Source organism: Saccopteryx bilineata, chromosome 1, assembly GCF_036850765.1.
Source record: "Saccopteryx bilineata isolate mSacBil1 chromosome 1, mSacBil1_pri_phased_curated, whole genome shotgun sequence".
In the NCBI taxonomy this organism is placed as follows: Eukaryota; Metazoa; Chordata; class Mammalia; order Chiroptera; family Emballonuridae; genus Saccopteryx; species Saccopteryx bilineata.
In genome coordinates, this window is record NC_089490.1 from 240,724,805 (window position 1) to 240,749,806 (window position 25,002).

At 57.0% G+C, this 25,002-nt stretch overlaps 1 protein-coding gene across 1 annotated transcript; it reads right to left on the reverse strand.

Annotated features, from left to right (window-relative positions):
- On the reverse strand, nucleotides 1-25,002 carry LMOD1 (leiomodin 1). Its single transcript, XM_066239296.1, has 3 exons — nucleotides 24,601-25,002; nucleotides 1,145-2,577; nucleotides 1-547 (listed from the first exon to the last, which is right to left on the reverse strand). Exons 1-3 carry the CDS (start codon nucleotides 24,859-24,861, stop codon nucleotides 463-465), a joined length of 1,779 nt encoding a protein of 592 aa, XP_066095393.1. The 5' UTR covers nucleotides 24,862-25,002; the 3' UTR covers nucleotides 1-462.

Sequence of the window (25,002 nt, forward strand, 5' to 3'; positions counted from 1 at the left end):
TGGGTGTAGGAAAATGTCTGCTTTGGCATCAAACTTTCATATCCAGCTGCTGTCTGTCCCTCACCTCCCCCACCCCAGGCATCATCCATCCAGGCCAACTGCCGGGACATGTCTGATTAACCCAGGAGGGGGTTGGGGTATCCTCATCCCCTCGTCCATCTGCCCTCTCGTCATCCCTCTCCATCTTCTGCCCCGCCCCACACAGACTGCCACCTGCCCAGCAGCTTTGCCCAGGGCTCCTCAGAGGCCTGAATCCTGGCCCTGGAGGGCGGGGGCAGGGCTATGACATGGTCCCTGTGAGACATCCTCCTGGACCCCACTGGCATGCCATCTTCTCAGTGATGTGCTGAAAGAACTCTTCTTGTCCAGAAACGTCAGCTCCAGGTGGAGAGGAAGCGTTTGGACAAGAAAGCGTGACCTGGACCTCGAGGTCTCCAGGCAGACCAGGGACGTCACAGCAGGTCAGCTGGGGCGGGAGGGGTCTGTGGGGCTCTGGAGGACAGTGCCCAGCAGCCTGGTCCTACTGCAGCAGCTTGGGCACCTCCACCTGCAAGGACAGAGTAGAGAGTTTAGGGAGGCAGCTCAGTGAGAGCTCAGCGCCCTCACCCTCTTCCTGGAACCAGACCACAGTCCAGCTCTGCTGGACGGGCACCTGGTGTGGACACCACAGTTTTCCTTTCAGGAACAGCTGGGTGTCACCAATGACCTGGGACTGACAGTGTCAGCTGACATGGCTTTTGTCACCCTGGGAGGACTGGGGTCTGGATGGCTGGAGGCCCTGGCACTACATCACAGGGAGGCTCGGCTGAGGGCTGAATCTCCAAGACACCTTTGGGAAAGACTGTCGGTCTGGCTGGGCCAATCCTGAGAACAAACTGGTAAATTTGGGGCTAGGGGAGAGGCGGGCTGAGGCCAACACTCTACGGAAAGGTCACTTCTAGGAGGGGGTGAAGCTGGAGGGAGAGGTTAAAGGAAGCCCGTTCAAGGAAGGACAGTCCCTCTGAAGGGCAGAGGTGCCTTCCTGGTGGCAGAGGGACTTACCGCTGACCTTGAGCGTCTGTATCCTGCCTGCAGCCTGACACTTCCCCTCCCCTGTTCCCTCTGCAGCCCCCTCCCCCTGCTGGCCTTGCCGCAGCTACTTAACTTCTTGAGCTGCTTGAGGTTGCTGGAGCGGATGGCGGCCAGCAGCTGGTCACGGGAGTTCTTCTCCTGGGCAGGGAGGATCCTGTCCCCCATCTTCCTCTGAGTGGCTGGCGAGAGTGAGTTCCTCAGGCTCTCCACCATGAGGGGCGGGGCCAGGGGGGGCGGCGGTGGGGGCGGGGCAGCCGGCGCACCCCCAGTCTTGGGTGAGTTCTTGGGTGAGGCCTTTGGAGATGGCTGGGGTGAGGGTCTGGGGGAGTCCTTGGCGGGCACGCCGGCCTTGGGCACTTCCAGCAGACCCTTCTTCTCTGCGCCGGCCTCCTGTGCCTGCCGTTGCTCCTGCAGCCGCCTCTGGCGCTGCTTGTCCATGTTGCGACTGAGCAGGTTGGTGACGGTCATGCGGGGCCCGGCCAGCTCGAAGTGGTAGCCTAGCTTGAGCAGGGTGGTGTTCTCCTTGAGCAGCTTGGCCATCTCCATCTCCGTCTTGCCGCCGCAGATGTGCCGCTGGTTGTGGAAGCGCAGCTCGGTCAGCGAGCTGTTCTGAAGTAGGGCCCGGAAGATGGCCAGGATGCCTTTGCCCGTGATGTGGTTGGAGTCCAGGTTGAGGCTGGTGATGGTCTTGTTGGCCTTGAGCATGATGGCGATGGCGAAGGCCACGTGGTCATCCGCGCGGGTGTTGGCCAGGGCAAACACCTTGACCACCGTGTTGAACTCCAGCGCCTCCGCGAAGCGCACCAGGATCTCATTGGTGATGCAGTCGGAGTTGTTTACATTCACCTCGGTCATGCTGGGGTCGTTGTTCCTTACTCTCTCCAAGGGCTCGTCAAAGATGCTGGGCACCGCCTCCTCCGCTGGGGCTGGCCCCTCGGGGAGTTTGGCAGGGCTGCCCGGGGCCTGCTTCTCTGCAGCCTCCGTCTTCCTCTCCTCTGAGGGTCCCCTTAAGATAGGGGTCTCCTCCTTCTTGACTTTCTCACCCTCCTTCCTCGTGTCTGTGTCCCCACTTCCTCGTCCAGGCTCCACGTCCTCCCACCTGGCAACCTCTGGGCGCTCAGCCCCTGCTTTTACCTTTCCGTCCTCTCTCTTCTTATCCTTGTCTCTGCTCACAGTGGTGCTCCTGTCCCCACCCCTCTGCTCCTCCTCCTTACTGGGGCCCACTTTTCCATTCCCCCGCCCGTTCCCCCCAGCCTCCGTCTTGTTCACAGCCGCCCTGACCCGGCCCTTGTCGATGCCCCTGATGAGTTTGTCCTCCTTGGGAGGCTCAGCCCCTCTGCCCTCAGTCTCCTCTTTGTCCCTTGAGAAGCTTTTCTTCAAGACCCCCCGCCTGGGTTCCCTCCCCAGGTCTGAGTCCCGTCGGGGACCCAGGGCCTTCTTGCCGGCATCTCTGCCCCTTTCCCCTCCATTCTTGGTATCTGCCTTGGGCTCGGCATGCTTGCTTTCCTAAGAATAAAGAAAAGAAAAATAAACATGAGATTTGCTGGGGGGCGGAGGGAGGAGTGAGGACTGGGGTGGGGGTGCCGAGCATGGGGAACACTTATGTAACCACTAAGGATGGGGAGGGATCTGGCTCAGGCTGCGGAGATGGGCGAAGGGCAGACCTGGAACACACATGAGCGGGGCCGGGAGACCCCAGCTGAGACCAGTGGGCACTTCCTTCTCCTGATCCTCCAGTGGGCATTGCCCTTTCCTTTCCCGTGATTTGGAAGAAGCGTGTCCAGGTGGGACCTGGCTGAGCCATGCTGGAACCCGAGGGAAAAGGCAAAGTCCCTAATTCTGGTTCTGTCTTTTTTTGGTTTTTTGTTTTCTTTTGTTTTGTAGCAGAGACAGAGAGTCAGAAAGAGGGACAGATAGGGACAGACAGACAGGAAGGGAGAGAGATGAGAAACATCAATTCTTCGTTGCGGCTCCTTAGTTGTTCATTGATTGATTTTTCATATGTGCCTTGACCGAGCAGCTATAGCAGATCGAGTGACCCCTTGCTCGAGCCAGTGACCTTGGGCTCGAGCTGATGAAACTTGCTCAAACCAGATGAGCCTGCGCTCAAGCTGGCGACCTCGGGGTCTCGAACCTGGGTCCTCCACATCCCAGTCTGACACTCTACCCACTGCGCCACCGCCTGGTCAGGCTGGTTCTGTCTTGATTGACAATTCTGATTTTGGTTCACCGTGCCTTTTTGTGTTAAATTAGACTTTTTACAGTACTCATAAGAAATCTGTCATCTTGATCATCCTGGCTTTCTGGGCTGGGGCCAGAGCCCCATCCACCTCACCTGGTCCTGGCCCTGCCCCCGAGGTCCCCAGCAGCTCATTACCTTTTCAAGAGAGGGAAAGGTCGGAGAGACCAACACAGGCGCGACCCCACACCTATATGTCTAATGTGTATGGCTTTTGGATAACCCACAGCATTTTCCTTTTTGCTAAGGAACCTGTTTGCTAGGTCAGCTGACCTTGGGCTTTAGGGCCACTGTGATCACACCAACATTAAGAAATGGGGCCCTGGGAGCGAGTGAGCCGTATAGCATGGCATGTGCCCTCGCCAGGGCCCCCTTTCCATGGGGACAGCACAGGAGTCGGAGCCTTATGCAGAGAACACTTGTGTCCCTACAGTGGAGGAGCTGGGGCAGCAGGAGCACCGGAGAGTGAATAAGAGAGCAAATTGACCGACTACGACAGGCCCAAACAGTGGGGACCTGGGGTTGGCATGTTCTCCCTAAAGATGTGTAAGAGGAAGAGACCGTGGCCTGGTTGTTAGAAAGGTTTTCTGTCTTTCAGGGGTGCTGGGGGCTGAGGGGTTAGGGTGTGGGGGACAGGGGACAGAAGAAGGACTCTAGCCTACCCTCTGGCCCAGAAACCCCTCCCCCACCCTCCCAGCCAGGATGGAGAGCTGGTGGATCCTATGGAAACGGTTTGTACCTGCAGCATAAACACATGCCATCTGGGACCGGGTTTATTTAGCAGCAGAAGTCCTTGGCTCCCCCACCAGAGTCACAGCAGACAGCCAAGGGGCACAAAGCCTGGTGAGACAGGCCCTTGGAATGTGCCGTCCCTCCTCTTGCCCCAGGGGCCAGGCAGCTGCAGGGAGACTCACTGGAACTTCGTGAAAGCCAGGGAGGGAAGCTGGCTGTGGGAGCAGAGTGACCATACCTTGACTTGAATGATGGTTCACCTTTCAGGTCAGGACATGCCTGTGCCTAGCCACAGTCTGGCCAGCAGATTGACTGTCCCTCCCAGCCCCACATTCAGGTGGTCCCATCGTACATCCCACCCCCTTTGGGAGCTTGCAGGTGACAGCCAGGGGCAGTGGCCCCTCCAGCAAGTCCAGCCATACTGCCCCCTGCTTCCATCCCCAGTGTGCACGAGGGAGAACTTCCCGGAGCCCAGGGTGCCTGCCTGCTGCCCACTGCAGAGTTCCCACACTGCTCACGGGCCGCACTGACAGGAAACTGGGCATCTAAAGAGACGAAAACTTAACCAGTTTCACCCGCAAGTCCAGGAAAACTTGGGCTTCAGACCTGTCTCACTGGCAGCAACCAAGTCAGTGTGACCTTCTCTGACCTTCCGCAGCCTCCCTCTGGGAGCCCGCGTGCCCTGCTGCCCCCAGCATCCTGGGCACCAGTGCTTCTCCCAGCCAGACCCAGCCCCTGTGCGACAGGGCGCCTGTCCGGGACCCGCTCCCTGACCTGCGCCCCTTGGTCTCCCTCCAGGGTCACTCCCCGCTTGCCCAGGGTACACCCCCAGCCCTGGGGGACCGGCCACGTGCCTGTTCCTGGGAGCTGTGCCAACCCTTTAAAAAGAACCTAATGAAAAACAGGCCAAGGGGCGGAGGGCTGATTAATCATGGTTTTCTCCAAACAGCCAGGAATGAGCGGCCAGGGCTAGCTGCACCATGTTGCCTTAAAAGGAGAAGGAGCCATTCTGAGGCTGGGACTCCTATGAGCTCCTCACAGGGAGCAGAGCTGCCTCCTCCTTATCTGAGAGGGAGTCTGGGCCAACTGCTTTGCTTCCAGAACAGGGGGTGCAGCTCCGTGGCTCCCAGAGGTTTTCCCTGGCCTGTGTTCCTGCCTCTAGGCCCACTGGACTACCCACTCCTAGGACAAGAAGGGTTTAGGTTAGATATGACCAAGCATGTCCACAAAGCATAGGCCTCTGGCTGAGACAGGAGCAGTGGTCTTTTCTTTTTTCCCTTTGGGAAAGCTTAGGATTGGGGACCCACAGGGGTGGTTCGGGGGTCCCCCGTGGGGGCAGGAGAATGTAGAGAGGACCCCTGGGAACCTCTGACAGCCTGTGACACAGGCAGGGACTGAGCTGCATGCTCAGAGGGAAGAGCAGCCCCTACCCTGTCTCCTCAGGACCATGTGATGTGGCTCTGGGTCATCACCAGGCTGGGACCCACGGGAAGTGTTGGGTCGGTTTCCAAGGGCAGAACACAGCCTCTCCTTGGGCTGCGTCCTCTACAGGTCTTATCTGATTGGACAAAGATGAGAACACTTACCACCTGCACAGCCAAAGGGGCAGAGCAGAAGAATCGTCCTCTGACCCCAAGTCTGTAAACGAGAACTTGCTGAGGGCACAACCCTTGCCCCATGCTGCACTGGCTGCCAGCCTACAGGTGCCCACCTGGGTCCTCTCCTTCCATACCATGACCGTCACCAGAACAGCTGCGGTCTCTGCAGGCAGCACTGCCCTGGGCATCTGCTGGGAGGGGTCTGTAGACCCCCAGGGCAGCACCAAGACAGCTGGACCTCTTGTCCCTCCCCCAAAGCAAGGCCCAGGTGGAGGTGTCCAGACTTTCCCAGGTCAGGGTCCAGGCTGGGAGCAGGGATTCTCCCAAGACCTCAGCTGAGGTCTCTGCAGATACTGACTGCCCCAGGGTGTATAGAGAGAGAGCTCACGACAAGACCATTTTGCCTGCGTCTCCTACGAGGGGTGCTGGGGCTAGGGCCACACTCCCTGCCGCCACTTGGTGACCTTCTGAGATGTGGCCCTGCAGCTGCTGGGGTCCAGTGTCCACAGGGTCTCCTGGGAGAGCAGCCCTTACAGGACGGGCAGGAGCCCAGGGCACCTCCTGCTACCTGGGGCACCAGGTTCTCCTGACGGAAGTTCCCGGAGGCTCAGTTGCCTTTGGGGGAAGTCATATCCTGGGGAAAGACAGCAATGTCTGTCCCTCACTGGGCTGCAGGGCAGGAGTCCTCTCCCGAGGTTTGCATCCACACCATCCTGGGGACACAGTGTGGCCTCTCAGCAACAGAAATCTCAGGTATCTCAGCCTCTGTACTCCCAGCCAGAGTCCTGGGGGCTGACAATGTGCCAGTCCATACCCACAAACATGACAGGCGATGGTAGAGGCTTGTGCCCCTTGTCCCTCACAAGAATACGAGCCACAGAGCCTCTGGCGTGCTCAGGGCTTCAGAGAGGTCAGCCGGGGCATGCCCCTGGGGGACGTACGCACCTGGTCATGTCTGAGCACCAAGACCCATGTAGTCACGGAGCTAAGAAAAGCTGCGGACCTGGCCGGTTGGCTCAGTGGTAGAATGTCGGCCTGGCGTGCGGAAGTCCTGGGTTCGATTCCTGGTCAGGGTACACAGGAGAGGCGCCCATCTGCTTCTCCACCCCTCCCCCTCTCCTTCCTCCCTGTCTCTCTCTTCCCCTCCCGCAGCCAAGGCTCCATTGGAGCAAAAGATGGCCCGGGCGCTGGGGATGGCTCCTTGGCCTCTGCCCCAGGTGCTAGAGTGGCTCTGGTTGCAACAGAGCGACGCCCCGGATGGGCAGAGCATCGCCCCCTGGTGGGCGTGCTGGGTGGATCCCGGTTGGGCGCATGTGGAAGTCTGTCTGACTGCCTCCCCGTTTCCAGCTTCAGAAAAATACAAAAAAGAAAAATTAAAATTAAAAAAAAATTAAAAAAAGAAAAGCTGCCCCCCGCAATCACCCCACCTGTTCACCTCTCCCTGGCCACCCCGGACTCTCAGCAGCCAATGCCCCAGTGAGCCCACAAGCTGGCTCCCGTAGGGTTGTGGGCCGCGGCAGCCCCTGCAGAGGCCTTAGGCCTGGGCATGGCACTGAGCTTTCTAGGGCAAACTCACAGGTCCCTTCCGCCTGTGGAGAGACAAGGGAAACTGGACACCAGAGGGGCTCATCTCAGGGCTCTGAGCCCGACACTTCTACAGGGCATGGTGCCCGTCCCATCTGCTAGTCCAGTCCTCTCCCCGACACCCCGGCCCAGGGAGCCCCAGAAGCTGCCGGTACTTCTCTGCAGTGTAACAACCACTGACCTGAACGTGTACTTTCCATCCGTTGCTCCTTCCCCTGGCCACAGCGTTAACTCAGGGCAGTGAGAGGGCCCCAGGAGGTTGTCACAGAGGAGGAAACTGTGCCCACCATCACACTGCTGCCCTGGGGGAAGCCAGAACTCTCCTCCAGCCCCTGAACTGTCAAATGTCACACAGGCTTGCCAAAGGGCTGCACGCTAAGCCATTCAGTCCCCTACATGCCGAGTCCAGAGACAGCCCCTTACTGGCCACCCGCACTGATGCCAGACCCAGGGCCATCCCTCACTCGGTGTGTGCCAGGCAGGAGACGTCAGACCTTCACATAGTCACCCACTCAGTTCACTCCTCAGTGCTGTCCCCAGTGCCAGCAGGTGGAGCCCTGGCCAGGGTTGGGGGAGGACCTTCCCTGTGTCTCACGTAATTCTTCCTTTCCCACCATCCTGACGACCATCCCATCATCCTTGTATCTTAGGCACGAGCTTCTGAAAATTCGTTTTTTTTTTTTGTTTGTTTGTTTGTTTCACCACGTTTTGACATGTGCTCAGGGAGTTTGGCTTCTGGGATTCAGTGCTGACATTTCCCATGTGGCCAACGGAGTCCAATCCATAGTGATTGTGGGGGCCGGAGTTCAAGCTCACATCTCTGGGGTTCTAACACACATGCTTCTGACCACCAGGCTACACTCCCAGCCGTCACAGGAAAACAGGAGTGTTTGCTGGGAGCACCCGATGGGGCACAGCAGTGCACAGTCTGCCCCGGGCATCCAGTCGGAGTGCTCACGTTACGGAGTGACAACTCCATGCCCAGTGCTGGGCTCAGCTCCGATGCAGAGGGTGAGGAGAGGCACCCAGCTCTCCTCGGGCTTCAGTGTAGGCCAGCAGGCCCCCAGGAGGGGGACGGGGAGACAGCCCCCCCGAGCACAGAGACCCAGGTGTGCGGATGAGGCCCTCCTCACCTCATCCCCTGCACGACTTCTGCTGGACACATGTTCGTTGTCGCTCCTTCACGTTAGCTGCCCACAGTGCTTGGCTTGGACACTCAAATGAAGGGGTCCTGAGAGTTCAGTTAGGGGCCCCAAGTGCAATAAAGGGAGGTTGGAAATGCTGCCTTGCTCCAGTTTGTCTTAGAAGAATAAGCCCAAAGGTGGTGGCAGCCACCAGGAACCTGGGGACCGAGCTGGGCCTGGGGAGGAGGCAAACCAGAGGGAGAGCCCCAGGGGTTCTGACAGATGCCAGCACCAAGCCAGAGACGACAATGTTGTCCCAGTCTCCCCCTTCACCCCCAGGCCCTGAGCCTCTGGGGAGGCCAAGTACATTTCCATAAGCTGGGGACTTGTTAGTGTCAGGCTACGCTGCTGACCCCAGACCTGCCGCCCACCTGCTAGGTCCTCAAGGGGCTCCTCTCTGGGCCACCACTGGACACAAGTCTCTCAGGACAAGGCTAGAGGCCCCAACAGCTCAGCCAGGTCACTGCGGAGCCTCCTGCTCCTGAGGCAGGTATGTGGCAAGAGAGTCTTAGGTCCTGTCACATGAAAGGCATCACCTACTGAAGGGGGACACTTGAAAAAGTAGACCTTCAAAATGTCCTTTTTTTTTTTTTAAGGCTGAATAACATGCCAGTGCCTGGGCTGACTCCTTGGACATCCACTCCTTCGTGGATGGACACGACACTGGTGACCAACGCCACCATGAGTGTAGTGCACACGTTTGTTGGAGGCCCTGCCTTCAGTCCCAGGGGATGTGTTCTCAGTGTGTCGGTCAGGCCCTGGTGGGAGCCCAGCCTGTCTAATCCACAGCATGCATGCTGGTTCCTCCCAGGTGCTGCAGCCCCCTTCTGAGTCCAAGTGAGGGGCCCTGGTCCTTGCTGTGGGGTGCACTTGGGGGTCACTGCCCTACACAGGCTCTGATGGGGTGCTGGTGTGGAGCATGACCCCAGGGCTGGGTGCAGAAAGCTTCCAGGAGGTCAGCTGCTCAGTAGCTCTGTCCCTGCCCCTCAGATCATATTTGCTCTGATGGGATTCCCTGCTTCCCAGGCTCCAGGTGCTAAGCATCAGAGCTGAGAGCAAGAGTGGAAGGGCAGGGAGGACTGCAGCCCTGCCTCCAACTGCAGTTTCTCTTTGCCCTCCAGGACCATCTCCATCTCCCATGGTAGAGTCCTCCTCTGTGACCCAGGGAGGTGAGGTCACCATCAGATGCCGTTCCCCTAGAGACCTGGCTCCCACTGGGAGTGAACGCTGTCCATTTCTGTGTTTGTTTTGCCTGGTAAGTGTGTGGGGGGTGGGGGAGCTGTTCTGGAAAAGATGGTGAGGCACACCCTTGGGTGGTTGGGCTCTTGCACAAATGCCCCACTAGCCAGAAACCTCGTGGTGATGCTCGGAGCAGTGGTCTTTGAGCCCAGGATCTCGAAAGGAACAATAAACAGGGAGGCACATCTGACAGCATGAAGTGGGGTGGGGAATGTAATGTTCTGTGGTCCTTGCTGCACCACAGAGGCCCAAGAAGAGGCATCAGGAAGGGAGGGCATTAGGGTCCACTCCTCCCAAGCCCCAACCCCACCCCCAAGATGTCTACATTGTCTGGCCAGTGGGGAGACACAAGTGCTTCCAGACGCAGCTCCTTGTGCTCTGTCTCCAGGCCTAAAGCTCTGGTGTGGAACCTTCCCTGCGAGGAAGGTCAGTTCCAGCACTCTCTACAGACCTCAGCGTCCAGCCAGCAGGGCTGCTGACTCACCCAGGGGAGCGTGCAGCACACCCCATGTTTGGAAAAACTGCGAGATCTCTGCAGAAACAAACAAGTCCCCAGAGCGCTCTGTCCCTGACAGGCTGCTTCTGGCTGCTCTGCACGAGGCCACACAGAGTCTGTCCCCAGTGCTGGGTCCACACAGGCCCCCCAGGGGGGAGGGTCAGGAGGCACATGCTGTCTGCTTGCTGGCCGGACAGAAGCAGGAGCGCTGGCCTCACACAGCGCCCTCCTGCCTGGTCCACACGGGAGGGCTGCCGCCTCCCAGTTACTCAGGCCACGTGCTCTTGGGTTAACGCTCACCATCATAATCGCGAAAGTGTTGATAGTTCTTGAACAGGGTGCCGCATGTTGGGTCCTGACAATACTGTGGCCAGGTCCTGAGCCTGATAGAAAAACTAGACAAAGGAGGCCAGACCTCTGCCTTCCTGTATTCCCCATCTGGGGGATGGCACCCCAATGCGTGGGCACGGGGATGTCAGTCCTGACTTCCTGCTTCCTCTCCCTTGCCCTTCCCCCGCCTTCCTGCTATAACTCAGACCAGCCCCCACCAGCCCACTGGCACCTGGGCCACCACCACCTCTGCCCCCTGTCCTTCTCTAGGTAACAGACGATGACCAGAGGGGCTGGGCTGGTGGTGCCGTTGGTGCTGCTTGGTGGGCCCCTGGGGGTTTCTGGTCGGGTGTCAGGGAGCTCAGTCATCTGCCAACCTCAAGCCAATGGGCAGTGGAGACGGTACAAGTTCTTAACCAGAGAGGTGATGGTCAGACGTGTACTTGGCACAGAGCTCTGGCAGCCATCAGGGGAATGGAGTCGAGGCATGGAGACTCCGGAGGGAAAGGGATTGCTGAGGCCATCACAGACGTCCAGGTGGAAGAGATGAGGTCCCTGGACCCAGGCTGAGCAGGGAGTGTGAAGGGGAGAAGGGGAGGTAGCGGGCATGTCTGGGTCACATGGGTAGCCCATGAGGCTCAGCACAGATGGGGAGGCATTAGGGCCGGACATTCTGGGCACATGGGTGATGGGTGACCAGGGTAGCTCTTTCTTCATTCTTCTTGGGAGGGAAATACTACTGTGCTCATAATTGGGTACTATGTGGGCTGGGCACAGTCCTTTTGAATGTCTTTGTGCAGGACCTTCTGGAAACCGGACAGGGGCTAGTGGACCCTCCCTTCCTGAGGTCCTCCCTGCACCTGAAGTCCTCCAGGGCTGAGGCCCACTTCTCTTTGTAAGTAGTCACAATTCTTCCCTCTTGAGACAAAGGGACCTGGGCACGTCCGTTCCACCTGTGGTCCGTGTACAGACACTTCCTAGAATCACAGGGAGAGGGTGTGGCAGGTGCTCTGACATCAGGAACTTGGTCCTGGGCTGTGAGGCTTCTATCTTGGGCATGACCCTCAGCCCCTGCATTTCCAGGGTCCAGTCGATCTCTGTCCACCAGGCCCTGCATCTCGACAGGCAGGGGGAAGCACCATGTGAAGGGTTCTGTTTATCATCAGCCTTGGCTGGCTCCCTCTCAGGGGATGTAAGCCAAAGGCCACAGCAAGGAGACTGGCTCTGCGGGTCTGTTTGGGGCCTTGGGAAGTGTATTTATTGGAACCGTGTAAATGTCCAAATATAGGCAAATGGCTCAACCTAGCCATTTGAGGGACTAAGATACCACCCACTGAAAATGGCTTCAGGAAGAATTCTTAGTGACACAGGAAAGGGGCTATAATTATGATCGATTAAAAAAAAAAGGAAGAAACAAAAGGTACGTGGCGTGTGTGTGCACCTAGTGACCTCAGCTCTAGAGGAGACGCGAACACAGAGACACAATGCTAATCTCTTCAGCCAATGGGACAAGCATGACCAGTTGTTCCTCTCTCCCCTGCGTTGGTATATCATCTGTCATGCGCCTCGTTACACCATGATCACAGGAGATTTTTGAAGATGTCGCCCTCTGTGCACCCCCTGCCCCCTGCATGGCCATCTCTCAGGTGAGGAGTGCAGGGCTGGGAACACCCTGGAAAATTTCCCCAGCTGGGAAGGTCCTTGACCATCAGCATGCTGCCGTCTCCAGTACTCTGCTGACTTAGGAGCCAGAGCAGGAGTTTGGTGCAGAGGAGCAGGGACAAGCAGGCCAGCACTGTGCAAATGGAAGAGCTGCTACCCTTGAGTAGGCAAAGCAACCCATCCTGGGGACATCTGCTATGAGCCCTGGTCTGCGAGGATTCCAGGAGGAAGACTGAGGCCTTGACACCGTAAGGCACCCTTGTGATATAGTGAATGCGTGGCTTTTCTGTGTCTCTGGAATGGAACCTGGTGCTTAGCATCTTTGGGAGGACTGAAAAAATGGCCATTCCATTAACTCCCTGTGGGGCCGATTCTCTGGGGAAAGCGGGTCGTTGGTCTGCAAGGACCAAGTCCCAGCCCAGCTTCCCTTTGGGTCCAGCCTTACAACTCTGGCTGCGGTCAGGCCAGTCTGTGCCCACACAGCCAGCGGCAGAACTGGTCTGTCCAGACTTCTGGGCCGTCACACCTACACTTCCAAACACCCATCTGGCCTCCCTCCCTCTAGTGGCCTGCGGACAGCAAGTCCCCTGCAGGGGCCATCCTACCACACAATCTAGCTCTGGAGGCCGAGCTGCCCGACTTCTGCAGCATGGAAGGGAGGGGTGTGGGTGTTGGGGGCTGACGGCCTCAGTGAATATTTGGCACCCTCTTTAGGGTATGTCTGTGGCACCAGAAGGCTGGAACGTCAGCCTGTCACCCCAGGTCCCCAGAGAGTCGAGAAAGTGAAGAACAAGAAAAGGAAGAGAAAAAAAAAATAGAGCACGTTAAAAACGCATCCTGGAGGCTCATCTGTCCAGGATGAACTGACTGGCCCCGAGGATGAGATCCCAGAGTGTACATCCTTGCGCTGGTGTAGTTGGTTGTTTACAAAACTGGGGGAGGGGAGGACATCGCTGCCAACTCTCTTTTTCTTTGGGTTGGACTCAAAGTTATTTTCAAATCATCTCAGAAGAAGACAGATGAAGGTATAACTGCTGAGGACCCAGCAACGGGGACAAGGATGGTACCTACAACCTGTTCATCCTTCGTTCAACCAACAGATATTCACTGAGCCAGACCCTGTGCTTGCTGCAGGGACCTGAGATGAAACAGTCGGGCCTAGTCCTCACAAAGTCTGGAGAAAGCCCAGAAACAGGCCCAACACTATGTGCCGAGTGTGCGAGGCCCAGGAAGGGAGGAGAGCAGGCAGATGGGGGCCTTGTGAACATGGGCAGACACACTGCCCAGACCAGGGGCGGGACAGTGGTCAGGTGCGAAGGCACAAGGAAGCAGGATAAAGCTCAGGGCCTCTGGAGAACCGAGGGTCCAGGGCAAGGGTGCTGGCAGCTAGGGAGATGGGCGTTGGCTGGCGAGGGCCTCCCACGCCTTGCTGAGGAGTGTGGCCTTGATCATGGAAGCGGCTTGGGGCCCAGTGTCAACACTGTGTTTTCTCATTGGATAACCAGGCCCTGGCTGCAGAGAGTCTGGGTCACGTGGGGCCAGCCAGGAGGGAGGGAGAGCTGCTGGGAGGTCGTGGTCTTCCTCTAGCTGGGAGTGGGGACAGAGAGGAGGGCAGATTCATCCCAGGGGTACAATCACCAAGAGAGTCTGGGAAGACAGGGCGAGGGGCCAGCACAGGATACCCGAGCTTCACATGTGTTCTCCACAGTGCAGAACGCAGGCTTCGGGGTAGGGCGGAGTGACAGCTGATTTATTTTTAGACTGGTTGAATTTGAGACACACGAGGGACCCAAGAGGCAAGAGAACAATCTAGAACTCAAAACAGAGATCTAGGCCAAAGATGGAAAAGGCACAAGGGTGGCAGCGGAGGCGTGGGGGGTCAGAGGACACAGCCCTGGAGAACAACCATGTCAGGGTCATGGGGGCGGGGGTGGCACCAGTAAGAGACGAGGAAGGAACAGCTAGGGTCAGAAAGAAACCAGGTGCGTGGGGTGACCCGGCACCAAGGGAAATGATCAGTCTAACAGCACAAATTCAGCAAATAGGACAAGACTGAAGAGTGTCCCCCGGATAAAGCAACAGGAGAGCCTGGGAGACCTTCCCCAGACCAACAGCAAGGAGTGGCGGGGTGGAGACCAGCAATGTGACAGCCTGAGGCAGGCGGGTAGGTGAGCAGTCCCTCCATGAAAGGAAAGAGGAGGCGGGGACCCTTCACTATGGACGCTGATAGGTGTTCAGGTGGTAGAAGAGGGACTGAAGGTGCTCTCACCTGGTGGCTTCAGGTTTCTCATTGAAATGTGACACTAGGTCGCCTGCAGGGGTGGAAACAGAGATGGTAGGACAGCAGGGTTCTGAGATGGAGAGGTTTTGTGGGCAGCCTTGGGTAAGGTTGGAGGGCTTTACTCCACAGTGTTCCTCTGTCCAGGACATCAGGGTCGCTGATCCCTGTGCCTGGCCTCATCAGGCTGGGGGTGAGGACAGGGAGGGGGCATAAGTGTGAGCACTGAGGATGAGGCTGAGGGTGACTCCAGAGAGAAATCAGCTCAACTGGAAAAGAAGGGCAGTCTGTCCTTATCAGGAGTGAGCCCAGCTAAGGATGAGAGCAGCCTGTGAAGTGGGACACGCCGTTCAGACACCACCTTTGGGAAAGTCAGAGTCCTGGGGCAGAGGCATCTGACTTGGGTTTTAGTCAAGAGCCCAACTTTTAATAGAGGGGGTCATGAGGACAGATAGCAGGACAAGTTCAAAGACATGGTAGCTCCCTCCTTCTCCTACAGATGGACTTCTGTGGAATGGTGGCTATGGCAATCTATCCATTAAAAGTCTGCTGTTTCCGCCTGACCTGTGGTGGCGCAGTGGATAATGCGTCGACCTGGAAATGCTGAGGTTGTCGGTTTGAAACCCTGGGCTTGCCTGGTCAAGGCACAGATGGGAGTTGATGCTTCCAGCTCCTCCCCCTGTCTCTCTCTCTCTCTCCCTCTTTCTCTCCTCTCTAAAAATGATTAAAGAAAAAAAGAAAAAGAAAAGAAAAAAAAAATGGCCTGACCTGTGGTGGCACAGTGGATAAAGCGTCGACCTGGAAATGCTGAGGTCGCCGGTTTGAAACCCTGGGCTTGCCTGGTCAAGGCACATATGGGAGTTGATGCTTCCAGCTCCTCCCCCCTTCTCTCTCTCTGTCTCTCCTCTCTCTCTCTGTCTCTGTCTCTCCCTCTCCTCTCTAAAATGAATAAATAAAAAATAAAATAAAATTTTAAAAATAAATAAATAAATAAATGTCTGCTGTTTCCAAGTCACTGCATTAGACCTCCATCAAAGTTCTGCACTTGGCCTGACCTGTGGTGGTGCAGTGGATAAAGCGTCGACGTGGAAATGCTGAGGTCGCCGGTTCGAAACCCTGGGCTTGCCTGGTCAAGGCACATATGGGAGTTGATTCTTCCAGCTCCTCCCCCCTTCTCTCTCTCTGTCTCTCCCTCCTTTCTGTCTCTCTCTCTCCCTCTCTCTCTCTCTCCTCTCTAAAAAATGAATAAAAAAAAATTAAAAAAAAAACAAAAACTTCTGCACTTGACCCTCCTAGAGACTTCTGATGAGGCAGCATCACCTCTGTTTGCAGAGGACAAAATTAAAGAATCCCTACACGTTTCCTAGGACCCAGCAATTCCACTCCAAGGTACATGCCCAACAGCAACAATGACATCACAAGGGTACAGATGTTCCTGGTAGCTTTGCTTGTAATAGCCCCAAACAGGGAACAACCCAAATGCTCACTGACCAAAACTGCAAGGTGGACAGATGCATCATGGCATATTCATATGATGAAAGGCTACACAGCGGAGAGGGCAAGGAACTGGCCCAGGGGACAACATGGTGGACTCTCACAGACATAGAGTAGGAGGAGCCAGACACTAAGAACATGCAGTGTCATTCTACATGCAAGAAACTTACCCACAGGCACAACTGACCTGTGGGGCTGGGAGCTGGGAGCTGGGGCCGGGGTCCTATGGGGAGGTGTGCCCATGAGGGGAGGGACATGCCTGTGCAAAGGAGGCTAGGGGCATGGCACTGCTATCGATTTCTGTTGCTTGTTCACTTTGTGAGAATAATGAAACTCTATATTTGTGTTTTGCACACTTTCCTGTATGTAGTTCATATTTCAATAAGATACATATAAAAAAAACAAACCCACACTGCCAATACATTTTGCGATGCAGACAAGACATTAAAGAACACAATTGACATGAACGCTTGTGCGAGGCCACGCAGCTGGGGGAGCCCTCGCTGGACCCTGTGCTATGCTCTGCCACGGTGTGGGCGTAGTGCCGAGAAGGACTGTGGGCTCCTTGTCCCCTTAGGTGTGGGTGGCCTTGGGGATAGAAGAGCAGCATGCTTGGGGTGAAAATCTACTGGATTTTCAGACAGCCCCGGCAGCTGCTGGCCTGACTATCCGCACGCCAGGTTTGATGTCTGAAAGTGAGTGCGTGTTTTGTCTACCTGACAGGGGAGCACTGAGCACTGTCTGGTGACCAGAGGCTTCCCCTCCACCCCCTGGTCTGTGGCCACAGCCTCCTCAGTCTCTCCACTTCCGTCCGGCCTACACGCGGCACAGCGTTGTCCTCCCTGAGCAGCCCGCCCATATGTGAGAGGCCGGCCTTGTCTTCCCCTCACCCTGCTTGGCAACTGGACCATCCCAGCCGACTCAGCCGCCTCCCTTCCCAACAGTGACAACCTAATGCCAAGGCCGACACTTCTGCTCTGGTGCACCTCGTCCTCCCCACCTCCCTTCCCAGCATTGTCGGGGGTTCCCTCTCTCCTGCACCATCCCATCAGCTCAAGAATGCACTACAACATCCTGTCTTTAAAGACATCCTCCCACATTCCACATCTGCCTTGGTGTCCACGCCGCTTCTTTGCTCCCCATGAAGACATTGCAGACAAAGAAAGAGCCTGATCCCCTGGGTCTGGTCGTGTCCAGCAATCTCTCTTTCAGGGGAAACCACTGTCCTCTAGGTCCCGGGGCTTCCCATCTTTCCCATGACCATAGCTGGTTGTCCCCATCTTGTCAATCGTCTCAGCAAGAATGAGCAGTAACCCTCTCCCTCCAACAGCCTCTTCACTGGGTCCTCCTACCTCTCCCCACCTCCTCCATGGCTCCTGTTCCTCTGGCAGGGCCTAACGCTGGTGCTGTGGAGGCATAGCCCCTGCCCTTTGCCCTCTGCCCCCACATTCTCTCCCCAAGTGAGTCATCCAGGCTCACAGCTTCAAATGTTCTGATCAGCTTCCAGGCCTGTGTCCCCACTGAGCTCCAGACTCGTCACCCTGTTGGCCTGTCACGTTCCCGTCCTTGTGGAAGTCAATGAGCACACGGAGCTGTCCTTGTTCAAATCAGAATTCTCGCTCGCTAAACCGCTCCTCCTCCTTGGCTGCTGCCTCTCTCGGCAAATGGCATCAAGTTCACCCAGAAGCTCAGGTGGGATAGTCCACCCAACTCCTCTCTTTCCCCCAGGACGGTCAGCTAGTCCTGTCTGCCACCTGCAGGGGATTCCCAGAACCTGACTGCTTCTCACACGTCCCTCCGACCCCTCCTAACTGGCCCCCTCCTCCTCGGCTCTGGGCTTTTCTTTTCTTTTCTTTTCTTTTCTTTTTTTTTTTTACAGAGATAGAGAGAGAGTCAGAGAGAGGGATAGATAGGGACAGACAGGAACAGAGAGGAGAGAGATGAGAAGCATCAATCATTAGTTTTTCGTTGTGACACCTTAGTTGTACATTGATTGCTTTCTCATATGTGCCTTGACCGTGGGGCTACAGCAGACTGAGTAGCCCCCTGCTCTAGCCAGCGACCTTGGGTCCAAGCTGGTGAGCCTTACCCAAACCAGATGAGCCCGCACTCAAGCTGACGACCTCGGGGTCTCGAACCTGGCTCCTCCACATTCCAGTCCGATGCTCTATCCACTGCGCCACTGCCTGGTCAGGCTCTGGGCTTTTCTTGGACAGAGCAAACCTGCTCCCACCGCAGGCCTCTATTTTTCTCTGTTCCCTCAGCCTGGACGGCTTTCTCCCATCCACCCCATGACCAGCTCCTCGTCCCCCTAGCTCAGCTAGAATGACACCTGTTCGGCTGTGTCTTCTCGTCCTACCTGGTAGGGAATCGTCCCACCAGCATGGTCGGTCATGGGCTCTTTGCTGAAATGGCATTCTTCTTTATGACACATGTGTCACATGTGTTTATGATACACGTGACCTCTGTATGTCCGTGGATGTGTGACCTGTCTCGCACCCAGGATAGGAGCTCCAGAGGCCTTGTTTGTCTTGTTCCCTGCTGTGCCCCAGGGTTTAGAAAATGCCTAATGTGACAGCTCACCAAATAGTTGGGGCACTAGGGACTGGATAGGGCCCTCCTCACTCCTTGTAAGCACAAGACACAGTCCCTCTGCAACAAGAGTGGGCATGGGCAGCCAGGATGGGAGTGAAGGAAGAGGGCAAAACCGGGGTTCATGGCCCTCAGGTCTGAGTTTCCAAACTAGTGTCTGCCGGGGCTGAATCCCCACAACTCTCCCGTGAATAGGCGTCATTCCCACTTACGGCTCAGAGAGGCAAAGCAACGTGTTCAGGTCACACAGACGGCAAACAGCAAAGCAGGACCGGAACTCAGGTCTGACTGGGCTTTGAAGACACTGCTGCAGGCACCAGATCCAGTACACTCTGCACCCAGAGCCTCATGGGGGTTCTCAGGGGGCGGGGGTGCTGCTGGCCTCGCTGGCTTGGTCCGCTAGCCAGTGAGGGCTGCTGAAGTGACCAGCCTGCCAAAGAGGAGCCCGTGGACTCTGGGTGAGGGAGGCAGGTGAGGGGACAGGAGGGGAGGGTGTGAGAGCAGGAGGCCTTCCGTTCCCAGCTGTTTGTAAACAGCGTCCTGACAACCGGCTGGGGCTTGTCCTGTCTGCAGCAGGCCCCAGGGACAGATGACTTAGAATCCTGCCAGAGCAGCCTTGCATTCACCGTTTATGGGTGGCTGTAGAACTAGGCAGTAGGAGAATCCTCCCAGCATGGCCCTGGGGCCTGGGGCATAAAATATCTCAGGGCCAGGGGCCAGGCAGGGAGTGAGATGCAGCCAGCCTTCCCGCAAGTGAACCCCGACTACTCTCCCCCCCTTCTCCCTGTCATTCCCTCATCCTACTGACCATTTTTTTTAACTTCATGAGAGACTAAAAAAAAAAAAAAAAAGGTCCACTTGGCACATATACAGGTATAACATATGCGGAATATTCCCCGATTTCATCCTCATGATAACCCCAAGGTCGATGCTACCCCTCCCACTGCACAGGCACAGGAGCGACGTGCTTCATTCTGTGGGTGGCCTACTCCAGTCCCGGACTCTGAGAGGGGCAGGAAACCTGGACCCTGGACCCTGGGGCCCACCAGTCCTGGGGGAAGCTGGTGCTCAGAACCCAGACCCTGCTCTCCCAGCGGGCACACTGAGAGGTCTCGTCAACATAAGAGCTCAGATGAGCTGGGTAGGCCTGGATACTTGGGCCCAGGACATTCCTGTTGATCCGACTGGGCAGGCCTCAGAGCGCAGCCCCCGTCCCCCGCCCCGTCCCCCGCCCACGTCCCCCGCCCCGTCCGCCAGGGTCTGTTGATGTTACTGCTGTGGGTGCTCATGCATACAGACATGCAGACATCTGTCTTCTGTCCTCTCAGCCCCTCACCTGGGCTTCGCACTCAGCTTGGTCACAGGGTGGTGATGTGGCCACCCACACAGGCCCTGACACTATTGTCTCCCGGGGAAGGAGACTGAGGTTGGACAGATGGGCCAGCTGAGGGCTTTGTCCTCACTGGACATCTACTCAGGTGGCCCTCTTCCGGCCTCACCAGGAGAACCTGAAGCCCCCACCCAGACTGTGGGATGCCGGTAGCACCCTCCCCCAGTCGGTGGGACGCAGACCCGACCCCTGCCCGTGACAGTCCACCTGTCCTGCCCCCCTCTCTCTGCCATCAATACATGCTTACCCCCACTGTCTTGAGAAAGCCAGCACCCGGCCATGCTGCAGGCGGGACAGGCACTCACGTCTCGCTGCTGATGTGGACAGGAGGGAATTTGTAATGTACAACTGGAAACGATAAGGGTGACAACCCCTGTAGGTCCTGTCACCTGGGCAGGGCAACTCTCACACTCCAGGGAGCGAGCTCCCACTTGTCTGACCCTGGCTAGGTGCCTGCATTTGCCTCCCAGTCAGCAGCCCCCCACCTCCCCTGCCCTCTCCCTGGCCTCTGGGGCTATTTTGGGTGTGCAGCAGTCAGGGTTAATCCCCTTAATCGAGGCTGGGCTGCCCAGTGCACGGCAGACAGTGCCCAGCCCCCTGCAAAGGGCAGCCTGAGGGCCAGGGCGGCAGCCTCTGCCTTCCCGGCATCCCTCATCCCTGTGGAGAGTCTGTGGACACTGGGCTGTGACCTGGGACAGGTGGTGGAGGCGGGTGCTGAGGCTGTGTGGCCAGCAAGCCAGCGGAGGGGAAGGTCAGGAGGCTTGGCCCAGCAGTGCGGTGCGGGTCAGCAGGGTGCTTCTAGTGAGTCTCTGGAGTTTACTCTGGGGTTGGGGGTAGGGAACAGCTAAAAGAGCGCCCTCCACCCGCCAGTATAGTGCCCTGCGGGCACTAATCCCCAGCCTGGTAACAGGGGAGGAGCTCAGGGAGGCTGCTGGAGGTTTTCTTTCCCACTTGGGAAGGAAAGAGGACACATGAATTGGCCCACAGGGGATCCGGTTCCTGAAACCTGAGCCAAGGACAGGGTTTCACAGCGGAGGCATCATTGACTGCACACCTGCCCGGGGGCTCTGTCTTCTGCCTGAGGGGAAGAGGCATCTCAGAATGCACAGCTGAGAACCTGTTCCTTTCAAAGGAGGGAGGGAAGCCAGGGGTCAGCTTCACCACGCCCCACCCCGCCTCCCCTCAAGCCCTCCTGGACAGTCATTCCATAGGCAGAGAGAGGCTGAGAAAGGAACCAGAGGTGACAAGGAGGAGGAGGAGGTGGCATCAGGACAGGTTGATGCAGCCTTGTGATGGTGGAGCGCTCATGCAGGCGTGATCCTAACCCACCTGGAGGAAATGGGCCCTGAGCCCTAAGGACAAAGAAGAATTGACCCGGGGTGCAGTGGGGGACAAGTTCCTGGCAGAGGTCACTCTCCAGACCCATCTGGCTCTCGAGCAAGTGGAGCATGAACTTGCCCCCCCGCCCCCGCATACCCAGAACTTCTGACACAAACTGGACCCGCCTTCCACTCATGGTTTCCAGCAAGAAAAAAAAATGAGCGTGGGAAATGTGGGCCACACAGAGAACGCAGGGGAGTAGCCCTATATCCCAGCCTCTGCGCCACCCAGCGGGGGACAGGCTCCCTCTGTCCAGGCTGCCACCCACTCCCTTGACACTATATTTTAAAGAAAATTCTCAAATTCCATCAGTTTTCCACGAACATTTCAGCATTCTTGTCTAAAAACTCTATAAGGCTCCTTGACAAAGAACATCCACAATAGCATTATCCAACTGACAAAATTCCTTAATACCTTGATGTCTAGGCAGGACTTACTTTTCCTAACCCATCCACACCTGGTTTAACTGTTTTAATCCCTGATCCACACCTGGCTTTAATAGTTTGAGTTTCTAATTCATACTTGGGGTTAATAGTTATGCTCCTAGTCATGGGGGATGGGAACTAGCCTGCATTACAGTTACTGCTCCTATGACAGGACGTGAACTTGTAATACCTCTGTGCTGGTCCTGTAGGTGGGTCTTGTGACCCTAATTTAGATGATATATTCAGAGCAGGGACCTGGTGTGGCAGAGAGGAAGAGGAACAGACCTCAGCCTGGCAGGCTGTCTACTTGCTGTGTGACCTTGCGGGGGCTGTCCCAACCTCCCTGGGCCTCAATTTCCTGGTTATATAATAGGGATAGACCTGCCTCTTTCCCAAGATCCACAAGGCTGAGATGGAATAAAAGGTGAGCGGGCTGGATGGACATCCAGCAGCTTCTCCCTGAATGCTCCTTGAAGTTGGGTGAGATGTCCTCTCAGTCACAGTTCTGATCCAACTCCAGCTCCTTGCATGGAGCCAGGCACAGTCCATGAGGACTGCTGTCCACTCCTGGCTGGCAGACCACCTTGCTGCTCTGTCTGGGAGGTCCACCACCCCCCCTCCAACTCAGCACCCAGAGTCTGCGGGTTTCTTCCAGCCACTAACTGGAGGGACAGCTTGGCTTGCACAGTCCTGGGGTGTGCTCTGTTTTTCCCTCCCTTCCCCAACTCTGGGTCTCTTGACTTGGATGAATTAGTAGTTTCACGGCTGCATGTGCTGAGTGCTTCACAGCCTTGTCCCTTTTAATTTTCCAACAGCCCTCTGAGACGGGGGCCTTGTAGATGGGGAGACTGAGCTGGGTTAGGTAACTGTGAGCTACTCAGTTATTACCAGACAGCAGTGCTATGCGACAAACCCAAATTCTAGCCATATGCTCACTGCTTTGCTAATGCTACTGAGGAAGCCCCTTGCATGGGTTCACTCCAGCCCACCCTGATTTACAAAGATGACCCTGCCCATGGCCCAGCATGCACCCTGAACCCCGGCCTGCCATGCTGCCATTGTAGGCCGTTGGACTGGGTGGGGACAGCCCATCTCAACACGGGAGAAGCAGCCCCAGTAGAGTCTTCTCATACTGAGATGCCCCCTGTGAGCACACATACACTCCTCCCTCTGCGCCCTGACTCAGGCTCCATCTGCAGAAACAAGTGTGGACCTGGCACAGGTGGGGTGAGGGACACAGGCAGACGGGCAGGAGAGGTTGGCTATGGTTTTAACTGTGGGGAGAAAGGCTTGTGGGAATATAATTTCCGGGAGCACGGGGCCCCTCGCACTCTCGTTTGGGATTGAGCGAATTGTGTTTGACTTCAGCCTTGGGAGTATCTCTGTGGGCATCAGACGCCATGGGGCACACAGCAGTCATGGGCACAGAGCCCGAGGATGAAAGGCAGGGCAGGGTTGGGCTCAGCGTGAGAGCATGGGGTCCTAGTAGGGCGGCTGCTGAGGTGCCAAGGCCTTGGGGGGGCACTTCCTTTCTTTTCCTGCCCCTGACCAGGCCCCCAAGGACCCCTGCTCCTCTCATTTCCCCACAAACGTCTTAGTTTTGCTCCTGGTTCTAGTGGCACCACCTGGCCCACAGGACAGTGAATTCTGAGCCTCCTGGTTCCCGTCTCCCGACTTCTTGGCAAAGACTTAAACATGGGTCCCGGTGGTTAAACAGAGACGAAGCCCGTTCCCTCCCTCTCCCTCCTCCCCTCATCCCCTTACCCCCTGGTCCCCACTCCCCCATCCACACACTCAGGCAGCCAGGGCTGTGGCCACAACATGCTTTGGGACTAGTGTCCAACAGTCTTACGCTTAGACAGATGCATCACAGACATTTCACACGGAAACGTGTCCCTCCTCACTTCCTCTGTGAGGACAAACCTTTTTCCTGAAGTCCTCCCAGGTTCCCACAGGTATAAAACCAAGGGTGAGAACAGCTCCCCAGAATTCACAAGCAATGGACAATGTGTGAGGGAGGGACATGGCCCGCAGGTGCTGAGGAGGAGGGAGCCAGTGAAGAAACTTGGAACCGGCTTCCCGCTAAACAGCCTCCACCACAGACAGGAGACCCCCACAAAGTCCTTCTCGGCGAAGCTGGTCGGTTTTGTCCCAGGGAAACTCACAACCAGACTTCGGCAGTGAGAAAAAGAACACCACACCAACCCAGGACCACGGAGAGCAGGTTTTGCTTACACTCTGTGCTAGATGTGGGCAGATGCTTCCAAAATGGTCACCCTCCCTTCCCCGGAGGTTGGGGGGGGGAGCTGCTGGGAACTGCCTTCCTGGACCAGCTAAGGGGCCCTGAGGTTGATAACACTCTGACCAGGGAGGAGGACTGCTCCCTCGGGAGGCTCCTCTGGAACGTGCAGCCTCCTTGTCCCTGGGGGGACCAACACCAAAGCCACACACTTCCTGCCTTACAGACTCGCCAGCTTCTATTGCTCCGAAAGCCCACCTGCCCCCCTTGGACGGGACAGAGGGCTTATAAGTGAGCCGTTCTTTGCAGGAAAGGCTCAGTTCTCTATCCCGGCTGGCCCGGGACTGTGAGCATCACAGTCCTTCCTCCCCACTCCCAGTAGGATGGGGTGCTGTGAAGGAACCTAGGGGTGCTGGGGCCGCTGGTTCAAGGACACCTCCAGCTCCTAGTCTGCCCAAAGCCCCCTGACCCTGGGGTGCTGTGTCCCACCCACCTGCACGTCACATTACCACCTCTACCAGACACTGGGGCGAGAGGGTAGCACTGCTAGCTCATGGCGCAGTGCCCTTATGAAACATTAAATCCGGGGCCACTCATCTGGTCACGCAGAGGATCCCCTGCCCTCTGCCCGCCCCTCCCTTCCACCCTCCCTCTAGCGCTCACTCACGTCCATGGACAGCTCCCTCTGGATCAGTTTCTTGGTCTCCTTCTCACAGAAGTTGAGCATGGCTTCTCGGTTGTAGGTGCCCGTGGACGGCTTCTCTGTCTGGTTGCGCTGCCGCAGCCCCACTGGAACACTGCTGTCGGGGTCCACCACGTCCAGCTCCTTCTCCAGCTCCTCCATCTCCTCGGGGGACAGGGTGGACAGCAGGCTGTCGATGTCGGGGTCCTCACTCACCTGCCGGCGGTACTTGGCTACCTTGGACATCTTGGCAAAGTGGCGGCGGTGGCTCTTGCAGAGGCAGTGGTGGTGGCAGTCCTGGTGGTGACCGTGGAGGGGAAGGACAAGCTGATCTGGATGGAGCAAAACCCCTGCTGCCCGAGGACCAAGGACCGTGGCTCCTCTGCC

Bases quoted from the DNA above. Each gene is read 5' to 3' on its own strand.
- LMOD1 (XM_066239296.1), bottom strand. From the start codon at position 24,861: ATGTCCAAGGTAGCCAAGTACCGCCGGCAGGTGAGTGAGGACCCCGAC. The intron at 2,578-24,600 runs GTGAGTGAGCGC...CTTTATTCTTAG, and splicing joins AGAGGGAGCTGTCCATGGAC to GAAAGCAAGCATGCCGAGCC. The intron at 548-1,144 runs GTTAAGTAGCTG...CTGTCCTTGCAG, and splicing joins AACCTCAAGCAGCTCAAGAA to GTGGAGGTGCCCAAGCTGCT.